This window comes from Lepidochelys olivacea (genome assembly GCF_965140295.1).
Source record: "Lepidochelys olivacea isolate rLepOli2 genome assembly, chromosome: 9".
Taxonomy (NCBI): Eukaryota; Metazoa; Chordata; order Testudines; family Cheloniidae; genus Lepidochelys; species Lepidochelys olivacea.
The window spans coordinates 28,811,519-28,829,063 of NC_140419.1; the positions used below are offsets into that span (position 1 = coordinate 28,811,519).

Sequence of the window (17,545 nt, forward strand, 5' to 3'; positions counted from 1 at the left end):
AAATTGATTCAGAACTTGTCTAAAATCCACATGGTTAACAGGAGGACTTTCATCTTTAAAATAAAAGACAATACCAGTCAAAGGAAAAGCAGTCCACAGGGAATGCACATCTAATGAATTTTTCCTGTGTCAGTCTGAGTCTCCAAAGCATGAACTGTACCTCAAGTCTACAATGTGTTAGCAAAGAACTGAACAATTAGAACAGGCATTTTTCTTCCCATTTGCTTGGATTTCGGTTCCCAGCTGGCTATATATGATGCTTTCAAGTAACTATAAACACAGGACCTGATGTGACTGCAGATAAAGTACTGAGAACTGCAGAGAATACAAAGAGAAAGCGTCCTGTTCTGATCCTTAGAACAATCTATCATATTTGAGAAGCAATGGAGTAATTATTAATGGCTGAAATTCATATATACCCCCTGATCCATATAACCCATGTAATCAAGCTTTGTACAGGGGCAGGGGATAGAATCTACCCCTCACATCCAGTCCATGGACTGCAACACAGCCCCTCCACCAATGTTGTCTGAATAAGGAGCACAGCTTTTGGTGTCCCCTATGCATGGGGTTGGGGCAATTGGATTGGTGTAAGTGTGGATCCACGTATCGTCATCCCATTCCAACTTAAATAGTCTTCTCTGCACCAGCCTGTTTAGGGCCAGTGTAGAGCCCCACTATGGTTAGCAGAAGATGCAAAAGACTGGCTGTGTAACCTCTTCATCCATTTCCCCATCTCCACAAAAGGTCAATGAGGGACTTGTACGGTATCAAGGACTTTGATCAAGCACTCCTACTTTACCTGGGTTAATTTTATCCTAAGATTTTGATAGTGACATGAACTAAAAATAAAAAACCTATGATCCTCTACATGGAAAATGATGTGATTCTCAGTCTTGAACAAGAACTTAGAAAAGCCAAATTGGCTCACAGCAATGATCCGTGTAGCCCTGTAGCCTGTCTTCTGACAGTGGCCAGTGCCAGATGCTTCAAAGGGAATGAACGGAACAGGACTATTTTGAATGATTCAGTTCCTGTCATCCAGGCCAAGTTTCTGGCAGTTGGAGGTTTAGGGACCTCCAGAGCATGGGGTTGCATCCCTGACCATTTTGGCTAATAGCCATTGATGGACCTATCCACCATGAACTTACCTAATTCCTTTTTTTAACCCAGTTATACTTTTGGCCTTCACAATATCCCCTGGCAGTTAGTTCCACAGATTGACTGTGCATTGTGTAGAAGTACTTCCTTTTGTTTGTTTTTAAAGCTGCTGCCTATTAATTTCATCAGGTGACTCCTAGTTCCTGTGTTATGTGAAGGGGTAAATAACACTTCCTTATTTAATTTCTCCACAGCATTCATAATTTTATAGACGTCTATTATATCCCCCCTTAGTTGGTCTCCTTTCTAAGCTGAACAGCCCCAGTTTTTTTAATTGCTCCCCATATGGAAGCTGTTCCATTCCCCTACTCATTTTTGTTGCCCTTCTGTGTACTTTTTCCAATTTTAATATATCTTTTTTGAGATGGGTTGACCAGAACTGCACACAGTATTTAAGGTGTGTGTGTACCATGGATTTATAATTTTCAGTCTTATTATCTATCCCTTTGCTAATGGTTTCTAATATCCTAATAACAACTAGATCTTTCTTGGGTGGTAACAGTTAACTTAGACCCCATCATTTTGTATGTATAGTTGTGATAATTTTTTCCAATGTACATTACTTTGCACTAGAGGGAAGTATTGGCAATCTAAGGGAATCCTTGGTCTATTAAATAATTGGTTACAGTATTGTTCTAAGTTGTACTCTCAGGAATAATAACTTCAAGGTCATAGAGAGATGTTTTTATTTTAAGTGGGGATGTAAAATCTTAATGACTCTCAGACACTAAAATAGGTGAGTGATAGAAAATAACTAAATGTGGATAGTACTTGAGTCCAGCTCCAGATATAGCCATCAATGTTGAACACCGGGAGAACATAGAAGTTCAGACTGTCCAATAGATGTGTCATGATCTTGTCCTTCTTATAGGTGCTGGCTGCCTGTAAGAGAGAGACATGTACACAGAAGTATGGTTTAGTTCAGTGGTTTTCAAACTGACGGTCACGACCCAGTACTAGGTCGTGGAATGTAAAGCACTGGGTTGTGGTGGTTCTGGTCAGCAATGCTGACCGGGCCGTTAAAAGTCCTGTCGGTGGTGCTAGGCTAAGGCAGGCTAGTTCCTACCTGTTCGGACACCACGCTGTGCCCCAGAAGCGGCCAGCAACAGGTCCGGCTCCTAGGTTGGGGAGCCACGGGACTCTGCATACTGCCCCTGCCTTAGCTCCGGACTCCCATTGGCCTGGAACCATCCAATGGGAACTGGGGGAGGGGGCGATGCCTGCAGGCAAGAGCCGCATGGAGCTGCTTGTGCGCTTTCACCTAGGAGCCAGACCTGCTGCTGGCCGCTTCTGGGGTGCAGCACAGTCTGCGGTGCCCAGATAGGCAGGAAGCCTGCCTTAGCATCCCCGCTGCATCTCTGACTGGGAGCTGCCCGAGGTGAGCCCCCCAAACCAGGAGCCCCTTCCTGCACCCCCAACCCCTTCAACCCTGACCCCACCCTGAGCCAGCACCCCCAGCCCAAAGTCCTGACCCCCTCCTGCACCCCAACCCCCTGTCCTAGCCCAGAGCGCCCTCCCACACTCCAAACCCCTCATCCCCAGTTCCGTTGCATTGTGGGCATCACCAATTTTCTTCACCTGGGTCGCCAGAAAAGAAGTTTTAGAACCACTGGTTTAGTGCAGCTCTGTCCCAGCATTACATTGTTGAAGACTCCAATTATGTAATAAAAAAATGATTTCACAAATACAGATGAGTTTCAGCAAACAAGTACTTTAACACAGAATATGCCAAGAGATCAAAAAGATCTTTTTCATTATAAATTTGCCTTTTAATTTTGACCAAAACCCCACCCAGAGGGGTCTTTTTCAGATCCTGCTTCCCTTACTCCACCCCCACAACAGCCACATTGGAGAAAAGGGGCAAATCTCCAATTTGGCTTTCTTCCCCTCTCCTACAGAACAGTTATTACAGTCTATGAGGTATCTTTCACATTCCGTTTAATTGCTGGGGAAAGGATATTTGGCTACTCTTGGTGGAGCGCCCACTATAGGATACGAGTAGTACTCTGTGGTAACTGAGCATGGCTAGGCCTACATAGCTCCATACAGCAAAGGAAGTAGGCCAGGATGTAACCCCTAGCAAAATTCTGGATGTGGAGTATCTGAATGAGATCATGTTTGCTCACCTGCTTCACAAACCACTGGCAGAATGCAGGTGAGATCCATTCTCGTGCATGGATCCCACAGTCCATGAAAATGGCCTTCTTCCTGCCGTTCTCCTTCCCAACCTGCTCAAAAACAAAGATGTTACTCTTCTTCGTTGTGGAGCTGTTCCTCTATTAACTGGGCCCTGTAGAGCCCACACTGACACTTCTACAAGAAAAAACATGGCCCTTTTAGCCTGTGGCCCTTTGAGAGAACTTTACAGGAAAAAAAAAGTATCCAAAGTAGTGAATGCTACACTTTATATGTAGAACATTCAGATCTGATATGAATAGTGATGTCATGAAACCTGCCCCTCTCTTCTGTATGGTAGAAGGAAAATGTCGGTGTAGTTACCTATGGTGCTTGCAGCTATATAACTACTATGATTTTGTTTTCTTTTATGGTTGCTTTAAATATCACATAGACTATTGTCTGAAGAAGCAACTGCCATTTCGTGAGACATGAAACACGCTGCTGTCTCATGAAGACTTTACTATTTTTTGTTCTGATTGTTTTCTCTTAACCTACAGAAAGTCATTCACGCTGAAAGTATATAGTTTTTGTGTGCAGAAAACTTATCAAGTGTTAAAAATGCAGTCATCAAACTCATTTATTTTGCCCCTAGTCTGAATGGGGTAACTGAGAGTCAAGAATACTGGGCTTTTAAACCGTAGGTATTTTGTGTACAGCTAGAACCCAGTTCACTTTTATACTGGCTGCAGCATTTTTTAATGCCTTTATCCTCTGACACCGAATTGAAAAGTCTTGATGGGAAATGTTATTTCAAGCAGGATTAATTCCTTATTGGATATCCATGGCCTCAGTATGAGACAGTGTCACAGAAAGTGGCTGGGCCTCTCTTCCACCTCTCTTTCTGTCAGCCACAGAGTCCCTGTGCACGAGAGGAGTTTCTCCATGGTCCCAAAAGAGGAGGGAAATGCTATGAGAGCAGCACTCCATCCTCACCCCGTGGGTGCGATCCATGAGATTTGAGTCCTTCTCACAGAAGTCTTGCCTAAGTAAGGCTTACGGGATTTGGCTCTAAATGAAGACCCGCTGATCTGTGTATTTTCATAGATCTTTTGTTAGGTATTCAGCATCTAGACCATATTTAAGGGACCATAGCTAATGTACTCAGTATTGGCTTATATCTGTCTGTCTGGGTCCTTTTACCACATACATCACTGCAGTATCCTATCTGTCTCTGCAAACCCTGTATCTCCATTGCTATTTCCCAACTGCAGTGTCAGTGTTAAATCTGGTCACTTTCTCAGGCAATATGTCATCTAAATGTGTTTCTTCATATTAGCGTTGGAAATGTAATAGACTAGAGCAGTATTATTTATGTATGATGCTGTTTTCACCTCTACTTAATTAATTTGTAATATATTTGAATATCTGAACCACTCTTCATGTGCGTAATCTCACCGGAAAGAAATGCATACCTTAAGGAGGTACATAGGTCGCTTTTCAAAAGTACTTCCAATCTGGATGCGGGAGACCAGTTTTGGATAAATTTTAGTAATTCTAGCAGTCCAGGCAGCAATCTAGATTAACAAATCATGTGCAGTTACGGAACAAGTTTTGGATTAAATATGATTCAGAATCAAAGGGAGGCTGTCTCTGATTACAGTACTGATTCAGGAAAGCATCCTCATTCAGGGTAGCATGTAATCACATGCTTAAATTTAAGCCAGTAGGACGTAAGCACATGCTTTCTTGTTTTCTTGATTCAGGGCTCCATTTGCCTCAAAGGGTTAAATATCCTTTCCCCAACCTGAGTAATTTGATTGGCTGCTTAGGTTATATACAGGGGAAAATTGGAGCAATCTCATTTCCCCCTTCCCTCTTCCAGGCTTCAGGGGAACTGCAGAGATGCTCCTTGGTGGCTACTTGGAAGCTGGAATGGCCTCTCAGTAATTTCTCCCCCTCCTCCCACTCCCTTTGTGCAGAGAGCAGGACTAGAAGATTTGTATGGTGGCAGATTATCTGATTCCATTTCTCCCCCACAATGTCCCGTTCCCAAACCCCATTGCACATGACTAACCCACAGGGATGGGGCCCCATGCTGTACAAAAGGTGTACACTTTCTCTGTGGCCTTTTCAAATTCTGCTGGAGAGGCCTCTACAAATCCTGCCAAAGAGACCTCTGCAGCTGTGAAGGGGAGACCAGGATTTGCCCGTAAATCCATAAGCTTTGTACCGTACCTTGTACCAGTCATTGTACTTCGTGTAACTGTGTCTGCTAGTAAAATTCCTTTTGCCATCAAACTGTTTTTCAATCTTTTCTTGCAGGTTATGCAATAAAATTCTACAATACAAAATAATATATATGCTGGCTGGTAAAGAAAATATTAATCACATTCAATAAGTCCGTCTAAGACAGCGGTTTTCAAACTTTTTTCATTTGTGGACCCCTAAAAATTTCAAGTGAAGGAGCAGACCCCTTTGGAAATCTTAGACATAGTCTGTGGGCCCCCAGGGGACTGCAGACCACAGGTTGAAAACCACTGATCTAAGGTAATTATAGGGCCCATTGGCATAGTCTGTGAGCACCTCACAGACTTCAATGAGTTTATTCTTACAACACCTCTGTAAGATAGAGAAGAACTATCCCTATTTTATAGATGAGGATCTAAGGCACAGAAATACTTTTGCCTACTCTATACTAGAAAATTAGGTTAGTTTAACTACACTGATGAGGGGTATGAAAAATCCACGCCCCCATGCAGTGATGCTAATCCAACCTAAGTTCCTGTGTAGATAGCATTAGAAGAATTCTTCTGTCGACCTAGCTACCACCTCTGTACCAAACAACATCCAAGAACCATACAACGTCCGTGCAGTCATTCCTTTCATGCAACCCCCACCAACACTGATTCTAACAACAGATGCCTCTCTAATAGGCTGGGAAGCCCACCTAAATGACCGCAAAATCCAGGGCAAGTGGTCTCTCATGGAATTGTTTCTCCATAACAACCTTTTGGAACTAAGAGTTGTCATAAATGCCTGCACACACTTTCTCCTTCTCATCAGAGATACACAAAAGTTATGACAAACAATATAGAATGCATGTTTTACATATATTGCCAATAGAGTGCCACATAGCTCTGGGGATGATCTGCGTCCTGGAGAGGACTTAGGACTGGGTCAGATGCTGGTTTAAGAGTGCCCTCCATGAGGAGGAATTTCAGCTTTAGCTCCCAGTTCTTTCGGGACCTAGCTTTCAACTGTTGGCAGAAGGTGCACTTCTGCAGGATTTTTTTTTTGAATTGAAGAACGGAAATTTTAAAGTACTACTAAAAAGAATGGAAACTCTAAGAAGAACTATAAACTAACACTATTAAATATAACGTAAGTAAGTAAACTGGACTGCTACTCGTTCCGTCTCAGGGCAAGGGCGGCTGAGAAGGAACAAAGGGCAGTTGGCCTGTGCAGCGCTAGATAGCCTTATGGCAGAGCATGAGGGAGGGAGGGCGTATGTGTGGGCCAGATGGACTCTGCTACCAAAATTCTCCGATTAGAGGCACAGATGCACCTACAGTGGAGCACCCATACTAGATCTAAGGGCACTAAGCATACTGTAGAGTTTTAAGTGTAGACAAGCCCTAAGAGACTTGCCCAAGGTCACACACAAATTATGTGTCAGAGCAAGGAATTGAGCTTGTGGGTTTCCTGATTCTGAGGCTAGCACTCTAACTACTGGACCATCCTTCCTCTCTGATCAGGTATATTTAAGAACATAGTATTATCAAGCCAAAGAAAAACGCTGTACAGACTAACTGTAGTAAAGTCCTTGTACTTGGTTCAGAAAGATAATAAACTTCCAGGACATTATTTTTAGTATAGTTGAGTTTACTTCAGACGATGGCTTAAAAGCGGTGACGAAAGTTTTAGGTCTCTAGGTACTCAATCATTCTCTCTCTGCTGAGCCCACTATATTAATAGCGTGTGCTATTTCTCTAGGGTCTTTTATCTGAGGATGTCAAAGCACTTGCAGACACTTATGAATTAAGTCTCGCTGTGATGTAATTATTATCCTCATTTTACAGATGGTGACAAGCAGGTTAACACCCAGATTTCCCTTTTTTTGGGGGTATCCATCTGAGGACACATTGGGCTTGATTTTCAGCAGTACTGCACATCCACAATGCTCATCAAAGTCAGTGGGACTCCATGTATATGTAAGGGTTGGCCCCATGCATCCTTTACAATACTAGGGACCTTGGTTGTGTTGTTGGGATTCTGTAGCACTAAAACAAATCAGAGAAGTGGTTTAGGAAAAATGCAAAAATCTTAGCACTCGGAACCAAAGTAAAATCTAAATCCTTGGACATTTCACAACCCTAAACAATGGTATTCCTGTGTAAAGATTTTCTTGTTTGAGTGGAGTGCAACAGATATGGGATTAATTGAAAGTCAGAGGAATGTGAGCTCCTTAGACACTTAGGTGTTTCTGAAAACCCCCTCACTGGTCTCCAGACAACTTCCTTTTATTCTGCATTGGGCTAGAATAATTAAGTAAAACTTACTCATATTGTATTTCATTCTGTTCCATGAGGGTCTGGACAGATCTAGACTGATGTGTACTGACATGGAAATCCACCTGCATCTGAGTGACTATATGAGGGGCTGAATCTGGGTGCCAGAAGTCAAGCTGCACAGGGAGAAATTCAAATTGTCTCATTTTAGTATGTAGTCAAGTCAAGCATGCACTTGTGAATGGTGAGTAGTTTAATGCTCAGGAGAACCATTGTCGGTCAGTGTTTTGTTTTCTCTTTGAAATAAAGCCCTATTTCTATATATTTCTGAGAATGGAACCATCTCAGAAGTTCGAGTCTGCTATGAAGGACTGTTTTTCAACTGCTCTGGGATTGATCATTCAACAATAACTGCTAAATCATAACTGGTGTCATTTTAGATTATGATTTAAAAAAATATTTTTTCCTAAAATACTCCCTTGAATGCAAACAGGAGAAAAGAACTGCAATCATTGCTCCAGTCGCACAAAACATGTTTTAGCGTATCAACAAACTCGAAGAAACTGAAACTGGGGCCCCAATGAAAAGGTATTACATGTCTGCTCAAACTCCCATTGATTTCAATTGGAGCTCGATCAGGAGGGTCCTTCATTTAAAACATGTAAGCATGAATCTAAAATTCATCCCATGCTTTTATGAAAAGGTGATGCTCCAGTTCTGCTGCTGTTTAGATGTTAGCAGAACTTCTTTTCATATTATAGTAGAAATCACAATGCTTCTGTTATTGTAGCCAATGGCAAAATTCCCATTACAAAAAGAGAATGTTGACATTGACTTCAATGGGAGAAAGACCAGGCTCTCAAGAGGATATTATGTAAATGCACAGCATTTCATTTTCATCAGTATAGTTAATAATGTGTTAGGCATTCCAAGATCAACACTTCTTTTTGGAGATGTAGACTGCATACAATTTACATTGCATCATGCTGAAAATTATGGAAACTTTCAAACAATATGTTTTTTTATTCTCCTAAAATATGGTCCAGTTTTGTTCAGTATTTTTAAGTGACTTTAGATGTTTTCTTGATGGGGGAGGAAAAATATGTTTAATTTGAAAAATTTTTGTAGCCCTTCAATGTTATTTGGATTATAAACTAGTGCTTCTTTTTGCTTTTATTTATTTGGATTAATTATAGTAACATAGTTTTTGAAAAGTCCTTAGGCTACAGTGTGGAAAAGTCAGCTTGTCATGCTGCCACTGAAGTCATAACAGTTCCATTAAAATGTCGTGGAACCCCTGCATGGTTTTCAAAAACTATTTTACAGTTTTGCTTTATAAACATCTTGAACATACATAAACCCAAAGGTTGATATGGAAAGGTAAGTGTGCTGAAAGCAGCTGAATTTGCCATATATCTATTTTAGTGCCCTCTTTTCTGAACAGAAATCTTTTTATGATAAGGTTCACATGAGAGCAACATTTTGTGACTGATTTATAAACTTCTGATAGACTCCTAAGTAAAATAGCCCTGGAGTTGCTGTAATATTAAAATGCTAGGTACAGTACTTTCTAAAAGGCTCTGTATGTAGAAAACCCTTATGTTAACATAAAGGCCACATAGCAGCTAGAAAATATTTTCCTCTGGTTCATTCCATCTGGGAAGAGAAATGGGTTTTCCTCAGAATTGGCATGGGAATTTTTCCCATTAAATCCATAGATCCCTCAAGATCTCTGCATCTTTGTCCAATCAGCAGAAACTTCCATTTGGAAATCTGTCTAGTTTGCAAAGAGAAAGAGCTTTTGAATAGTCTAGGACTATGGGGAAGAATTCAGCAGAGCTGCAGCTCTGACCACCTCTTTGGGAGTAGGGGATTTTTGGGGTGCATTATTTTACCCTGTGTAGCACAGAGCAACCTCCATTGAGTTCAATGGCAGCTGTGCATATATATGTTAATACAGAATTTGTGATGTCTTAACTGCTTTATCTGTCTCTAAGCTAGATTGGAAGCCCCTGAGGATAAGGGCTGTGTCTTGTTTAATGTCTGTACAGTCCCAAGCACGTTGTCAGAACTCAATAAAAATATGACATTGTCTTGTAATATAGTCAAGTATCAGAGGGGTAGCCGTGTTAGTCTGGATCTTTAAAAGTGGCAAAGAGTCCTGTGGCACCTTATAGGCTAACAGACTAACGGCTTATGCTCAATACGTCTGTAAGTCTATAGGGTGCCACAGGACTCTTTGCAGTTGTAATATAGTGTTATTTAAAAATTTCCACACCACAACGTACCAGGTATTGAATAACCAGAACCCAAATCCCCCATAAAATTTCTCACCTGTTTAATGTTGGCCAGGTACTTCAAGAAGTTCACTTGTTTTTCATTCTGAGGCTTCACACGGTATACCTTTGCACTTCAAAACATAAAGGAAAGAAGTGAGTAACAGATCTGAGCATCAAAAATGTTTCTATCCAGGTTCAGTTAAAGTGAGAAAGCTCTACCTGTCAAAACAGCAAGAAGAAGTAAGAGCAAAAGTAGCTACAATCAAGCCTAAAGGCACCATAGACTTCATGTTTCTTGTTTCTCTAGAGCAAATACTGTCTGTCAGCTCAGTTCTACTCGTCTTCTTATTGCTCTGTGAGCAACTGACTTCCTCTTGGGGTTTTATTGGACAGCATGAGGTGGTTTTGTGAGGTTTTGTGACTTAACCTACATGCATATTTAATGTAATTAAGATTCATATTAATTATTCCAGGCTAGATGGGAGAAGAACACTATGCCTACTTTGTGTGATCATCTACATTTAACATCTGAAAAAAACCAACCCCACAACTGGAGGTTGGCTTGTGAATAAAAGTCTCAGTGATTAGTAACGTACTCCACAGGAAGTCTCATTTGTTTCAGTTAGTTGTGTAAGCAAGGTACTCTTCATTGTGAGTAAGGTCAGTCTGGCTAAAAGGTACAATAAGAAACAGTTACTTGAATGAAGATGTGATTTGTATAAATTAGAACCCAGCCAGCAACAGGCTACCCATGCCCTTTCACCTACAAATCTCCCATTGAAGTCAATGGGAGCTTATTTTTAAAAGGACTGTGGGAAATGGGCAAGTTAAATAAGACACACTTATTTAGATTTTTTTTCAGGGGATGTCTGTGGTTTCCCCTCCTTTTTTACTGTGCAGATGCATATGGGAGTGGAGTCACAGAGTTATCCCAGCTTGTGTCTAGATTAACTTGCTCATTTAAATAACTCATTTATTTCTGCTTGTGGCCTTTTCTAGACTTGAGTCAAATTCTGGCTAATTGAAGTCAATGGGAGTTTTGCCATTGATTTCAATGGGAACAGGATTTGGCACTACGTCTTTAGATGGCTGACACATTTTCTTCAGACAAGTGTTATGTATGTGTCAGCCACTCCTCAGAAATCTAAACTGCCATCAGAAAATGTCAAAAATGATGGTTAAGACCTGCTTGATTTTTATCCCCATGTCCTTTATCACATATACACATACTGTGTCTTATCTGGATCTAGTACTTTTTGTCAATAGTAGTCTTTCATATCCATTTCCTTTGTTACATGTGTACTATCTAACTCTTCTGCAAAAGTGCTTACCAATGCATTGACTTCCTCACATTCTCTGCTATCAACTGCGAGCTAAATTCTGCTCTCGGTTACACCCCTGTAACTTTAGAGAAAGATTGTAAAGTCTTTGGAGCAGGGATTGTCTTTTCATTATTATATGTGTGCAGTGTCTAGCATAATGAGTCCCTGTCTCTTGCTGGGGACTCCAGGAGCTACTGCTGCACAAATAATAAAATCAATACCTCACATTTACACAGGTATAGTTGAGAGAAATCTTTTCCCCATTTTTTCAAATTCAGCGCTTATATAAGCAGGTAGTGCTTAATGGATTTCAATGGAGTTTTGCCTGTTTACACCAGGGCTGAATTTGACCCACTTTCTCATTTTTACTTTCATGTACTACAGATATGTTTGCTAAATGTATTGTTTGAATATTCTTTCCAGTTTGATGTTGTTTTAATGATCTATTTTAATACTTATTTTTATAGGTTTCAGAATCTTCCTCTCTACTAGATTTGTTATTTAAAAGTATTTACTTATCTATTCAAAAGTTTTATACCATGTAAATTCCATTTTTCCTTGTTCAACCATATCTCTGCTATTTTAATGTTTACGAAGTAAAAAGTATTCAGCAGTCATATGCATACAGTATTTCTAGATTCGGTTTAAAAGAATTAACATTTCTGTAGCACTTTCCCTTCTTACCTCCCCTTTATTCACCCTTTCTCTATCCTTGGGCCCTGAGCCTACAAATACTTATTGTGCTTAACTGTGAACAGTCCCACTCACTTCAGTGCAGTGAATCATGATAGTAAATTTAAGCACATGTGTAAGTGTTTGGGGTCTTAATTAGGGATCCATGAACTTCCCTTTAAATTCTTCTTCCTGTCTCTCTTTCATTGATCTAAAATGCTAGCCAGATTACTTTCCACACTAGTAGTCAGACTTGTTTTGGTAAGGATGAAGTCCATTTCTCTGATAAAATGTTGCTTTTCAATTCAAAAGAATCCTGGGTTTTGCATTATTGTGTACATAATTCTCTCTGCTGATGGCTGAAAGAATTAAGTTCAGAGCAACATTGAGCCTTTGGCCACAAATACAATGTAGTTATAGCTATGTCTGATAATGCCATTAGCTCTTACTATTGCTCGGATTATCATCCTCCAAATGTAGAAACTGTGGACATTCTAGGAGGTGCATAAATAAATTGGGAACTGTGTTAATTGCCTTGCTTTCAGTATATCAGTCTCTTTTTAGTTCTCAGCTTCTGTTAGTGTTTTTCGGGCATTAGAGTTAAGTTCCAAGTCCTAGTCATTCAAATGTAGTTATACAGCCTATGAAAATGGGTAATATTTTGTCATTTATGGGTATAAACAGCTGCTGAGTTTATCTACTCTGACCTATTTCTACCTAGCAGTTCCTCACATGAACTGTAGATGAAACAGTCTCTCTTCTCTCTCAGGAAGAAAGAACAGCATGAGAGGTACAGCACGGACTGTAGAGAAACCTTATGCTATGTTCTCTCTTATCTCCCCCCACCAAAAAAACTTGTTAAGCTCTTTTAAGTCTTTCTCATATAAAGGAATACTGAATCCCCATTTTTCTTTACATTTATAAACAGATGGAGGCTCCATAGCAACCAAAGAATATTTCCAATGAGCATCATGCAGTAGCATTCCATGCATATGATGCACACTTTTACATTCCTTACATTCAACTGCCTGAGGATTTCTCTCACCTGACATAACCAGGAGAAGACCTACTGTGAATTACACAAGATTTGCTAGTGTTTAGCAGCAGTTCTGGAAATAAATCTTCAAGACTCCAAGATTTCTTAGGGATGTTGGAGATGAGAAAGTGAACCAGTCCTTGTAATAATTAATCCAGGCTCTGACAGTATTCTGAGGATTTGGCTGCAGCTAACACATTGGGGAAATTCTTTGGCGCGTGTGACATAGATCCCTGGCTCCTGAATTGTGTCTCATAGAGGTGAGGCAGGGAGGCTGAGCAAAATAAATTTAGGAAAAAATAATTGGGGTTTTTTATTGGGAGGGAATCAATATCCCTCTGGGGGGAAATGTCAAAAATAAGCTATTAGGAACAGTATAAGTCACAACAAAAGGTCACTAGGGCTGAATGTTGCTCAGTGAGGTTTTACCTTAGGAGAGGGCAGGCAGAATGAAGGAATCTGCTTGCCCACTGCTAATCCAGACTCTGGATGAAAATGGTCATCAATGAGGACTTTCACAGAACATTACTGGAAGGGTCTTAACAATTCCTGGTAATAGTGGGTCTGAATCTGCTCTCACATCTCCACTGAAACAAAAGATATAAAATTGGTGTGAGATCAGAATCAGCGACGTGTTTCTTCCTTATGAACGTGGATATGTATGAATTAGTCATTCTGTTTTTCATCATCTGTGTGAATAGCGACATATCCTTTTTCCAGCTGCACTTGAAGCGACTTACACTTTGGAGCGTTCTGTGTGAGAAGTACACATTTGACACTAAAACACACTGAGATTGACTGGTATCTGGTGTTAGAGACATGGCAATGGATACAAATAACTTGACTGTTAGTTTTAATCTTTGTTTTTTAGAAGAAAGTCTGCCAGGGCTCCAGGATTTAAAAGTAAATAAATCATTTCCAGTACCCAGAGCCACTCGGAAGGGAGTGAAGGTGCCCCACATGAGTGGTGATAGCTGGAGGCTTTATGCATGGGGATGCCAGGAGCATATCAGGGCATCAGATATCATAGTAATTAACCACGTATAACTAAAAAGAAAAGGAGTACTTGTGGCACCTTAGAGACTAACCAATTTATTTGTTAGTCTCTAAGGCGCCTCAAGTACTCCTTTTCTTTTTGACAGGTTTCAGAGTAACAGCCGTGTTAGTCTGTATTCGCAAAAAGAAAAGGAGTATTTGTGGCACCTTTGGTTAGTCTCTAAGGTGCCACAAGTACTCCTTTCCTTTTCTTTTTGCGAATACAGACTAACACGGCTGCTACTCTGAAACCTGTCACGTATAACTAGTGGACTTTGCTATATTTTTACAAAAAGTGTTGCTGGTGCATTTCCAGCCACTAGTCATCCCCTTCTGCGGCGGGAGGGGACAACAGTCACCTGTGTTGCATCCTCTAGGGCACTCATCAGTGCTAGCGATAGCAGAGGCCTCATACTTCCATTCAGAGAATGCAGGTAGTTCTGTTGTGGCTGACTCCTGTGTACAAGTGCTAGGAGAAGGACAGGCTCCTGAGTGCTTTGCTCACTGCACACCCATACTGAGTCAGCTGTCACTTGGCCCATAATAATTTTTAAAAAGGCTTTGATTAGTACTTTGAGTCTGTTTAGTACAAATGACTGGAAAACTGTTAAGAAAGTATCTGACCCAAAGAATTTGATGTTGCACAGGTATATAGATAGAGCTCCACTGATTTACTCTAGACTAACGTCAGTGCGAGGGAGGTCAGAATCTAGCTCTTTAACTATTTAACTGTCTCAGTGTGAATTTTCTTTAATGTTTGACTTATTTGAAAGAAATGTGATGTAAGTTCATTTTGTGTGGACTTACAAAAAATTGGTAAGAAAAATTGAACATGCTGATTATTTTAAAAGAAGTTTTTTATTGCAGAGTATATTGTCACCACCACGATTGTCTATGACAGCACAACTTACAACTGGAAAGTGCGAAAGGAATAATGGTGACCAAAGCTAAACATAAAACATTTTTCTATCCAGTCTTCCTTTTAAACTACATAAAGCTACATTTCATTTATAAGGATTATATTGTAATTCTTCAAACATGATTCAGAGAAGCACATTCAAAGAAGCAGAGCAAAGTGTAAAACATCTTTGTCATTAGAAAGTCTAGCTCTGTTAGAACTGGAAATGTTCTGTTTAGGATTTTTAAAAGCAACTTTCAGCTCCATGAACAGTATTTCCATTTTTAGGGAGTAAACATAAGAATATCTGTTTGAAATCGGTATAAAATAGCACGGTTACTATTCAGACAATTTACGTAATCATTTAATGGTCACATTTTAAAAAATACTGAAGAATTGGCAGAAGCAGCATGAAAACAAAAAGGGAAAAGAAAATACAATTAAATGTTATAACTTATTACTATTTTTAATTTCCTCTGTTTCTAGTTTGGTTTTGGAGTGGGGTCTGCCTCCCACCTCAGTACACTAGGACAAATCAAGAGTAACTTTACAATGGTATTAAGCTGTCATAAAACTGATCAGAGAAAAGAAGCAGACCCAGAACGTATAGAAAAGCTAGTGTCGAGTGTTATGTACATGAATATTTTAAAAGAAAAAATGATAGCATAAATGCCTCAGATTTCTGATTTGAGATGTACTGGAACTGGAATATATGAAGCACTAAACTTTCAGCACTTGATATGTACTCTCTAGTTATCTCTTTCTGCTGGTATAAAATATAAAAGAAGCCATAAAAATCAAGTACAGGATACTGTTTTTTAACTTGCTATTGTATTTGAGATACAGTAGTTTCAGAAAGAAAGAAAATTTTAATGGCAAGAAAAGCAAATATCTTTAGTATATTTCATTAATTCATAATAATAGAAAGCTTTCATAAAACATAGCTAAGGAGGTAATTGGCAATATACTTGTCTGCCTGCATAGTTTCTTTACAGGTTGACTTTATCTGAGATTCCATATTTCCCCATATTTCCATATTTCCCCTTGCCATGGAACTCAAAGGCATAGGCATACTTAATGCTCTGATCATAAGACTAGTCTACAGATGAACCAGCAGCAGGGTCCGTAAAATAGAGATAGCAAAGATTATGTGAAAGAGAAATATCACAAAGCAAATGATTAGAGAGGAAGTTCTGATGGTTAAGCCCAGGACTAGGAGTCAGGAAATCTGGGTTCTCTTTCCATCTGTTCCACAAATTCATTGTGTGACCTTGGGGAAGCCACTTAATCTTTTTGTGTTTCATTTCCACCATTTTAAAATGGGGGTAATAACATTCACCTACTTCACAGTGGTTTTCAGAGGATTATTTCATTAATGTTTGTAAAGTCTGAGATCATCAGAAGTGCAGGTGTAATAGGTGTCTTGTGTACATACTGGGGAAAAAACTTTTGACAGAAAATGAAACTATAATAATTTACAAGGGACTTTGTGGGTAGAGCCACGAATTAGAGGATGAATGTCTGGGCAAGGAGGCTGGGAGTTGGTGCAGCGATACTTTTACTGCAAATTGGGAGGGTAGACTGGGACTACCTGCAGGGAGGGATAGCTCAGTGGTTTGAGCATTGGCCTGCTAAACCCAGGGTTTTGAGTTCAGTCCTTGAGGGGGACATGTAGGGATCTGGGGCAAAAATTGAGGATTGGTCCTGCTTTGAGCAGGGAGTTGGACAAGATGATCTCCGGAGGTCCCTTCCAACTCTCAAATTCTATGATTCTATGACTGAGTCAAGGTTCCTAGAGAGCTGAGAGTAGGACTGGGCTGGGAAGCCTAAGGTGTGGTGATTCGGACTGGTTAGGTGAGGAGAATGGGATGGGGATACAGGGGTGGGGAAAAGACAAGTCTATGACCAAGACAAGTTGGAGGAGATGAGGCAGATGGGGGTCAAACGTTAGAGTAATGGGCAGAAAGGTTCATGCCCACTAGAACACACTGCCTTCCAGAGACTGGAATGGACCTCAAGATTCCTGAGTCTCACCTTTGCTCTGCTGTTAGCAAATATCTGTGAAACTCACTGAGTCTCATTCGCTTCTAGTGATTAGTTCACATAAAAGAAGACAACCTACAACTGCTATCAGTTACTCTATTAGCTCAAGAGGCAGAGATATGTGCTATGGATCTAAAGATTTCAACCCGACTGAGGACCTCGTGGTTTCCATATGATGGCACATGATTGAATATCTGTTCGTTTGCTTTTTTAAAAACCTAGGAAATAACATATGAACTATATTAAAAATATTAATGAGGTTTCAAAGTCAAGCATTCAGAATTTAGGAGATGCAGAATTAGGTTGCACAGACAATTCCTATTTTCTGAGTGCTTGACTTTGCAACATTCAGAATGCTCTTGAAGCTCATTAGTGACATTGACAGTTTTAAACTCTGTTGAACAAACCTTCAAACACCTGTATAAATGGGTACATGCTACTGGGGCTGCATGTACAACTACCTGGTTTGTGTG

The 17,545-nt window shown here is 40.1% G+C and overlaps 1 protein-coding gene across 1 annotated transcript in view; it reads right to left on the minus strand.

The window, feature by feature from the left end:
- CPB1 (carboxypeptidase B1) overlaps nt 1–17,545 on the minus strand; it is a gene marked incomplete at its 5' end in the record, with an annotated part of 62,950 nt that overhangs the window by 6,260 nt on the left and 39,145 nt on the right. The window contains 7 exons of the mRNA XM_084638120.1: nt 1,933–2,043; nt 3,288–3,389; nt 4,752–4,853; nt 5,515–5,617; nt 7,839–7,963; nt 10,122–10,197; nt 10,286–10,439. Coding sequence (XP_084494246.1) covers nt 1,933–2,043; nt 3,288–3,389; nt 4,752–4,853; nt 5,515–5,617; nt 7,839–7,963; nt 10,122–10,197; nt 10,286–10,439 — 773 coding nt within the window. The remainder of the gene's footprint in view (nt 1–1,932; nt 2,044–3,287; nt 3,390–4,751; nt 4,854–5,514; nt 5,618–7,838; nt 7,964–10,121; nt 10,198–10,285; nt 10,440–17,545) is intronic.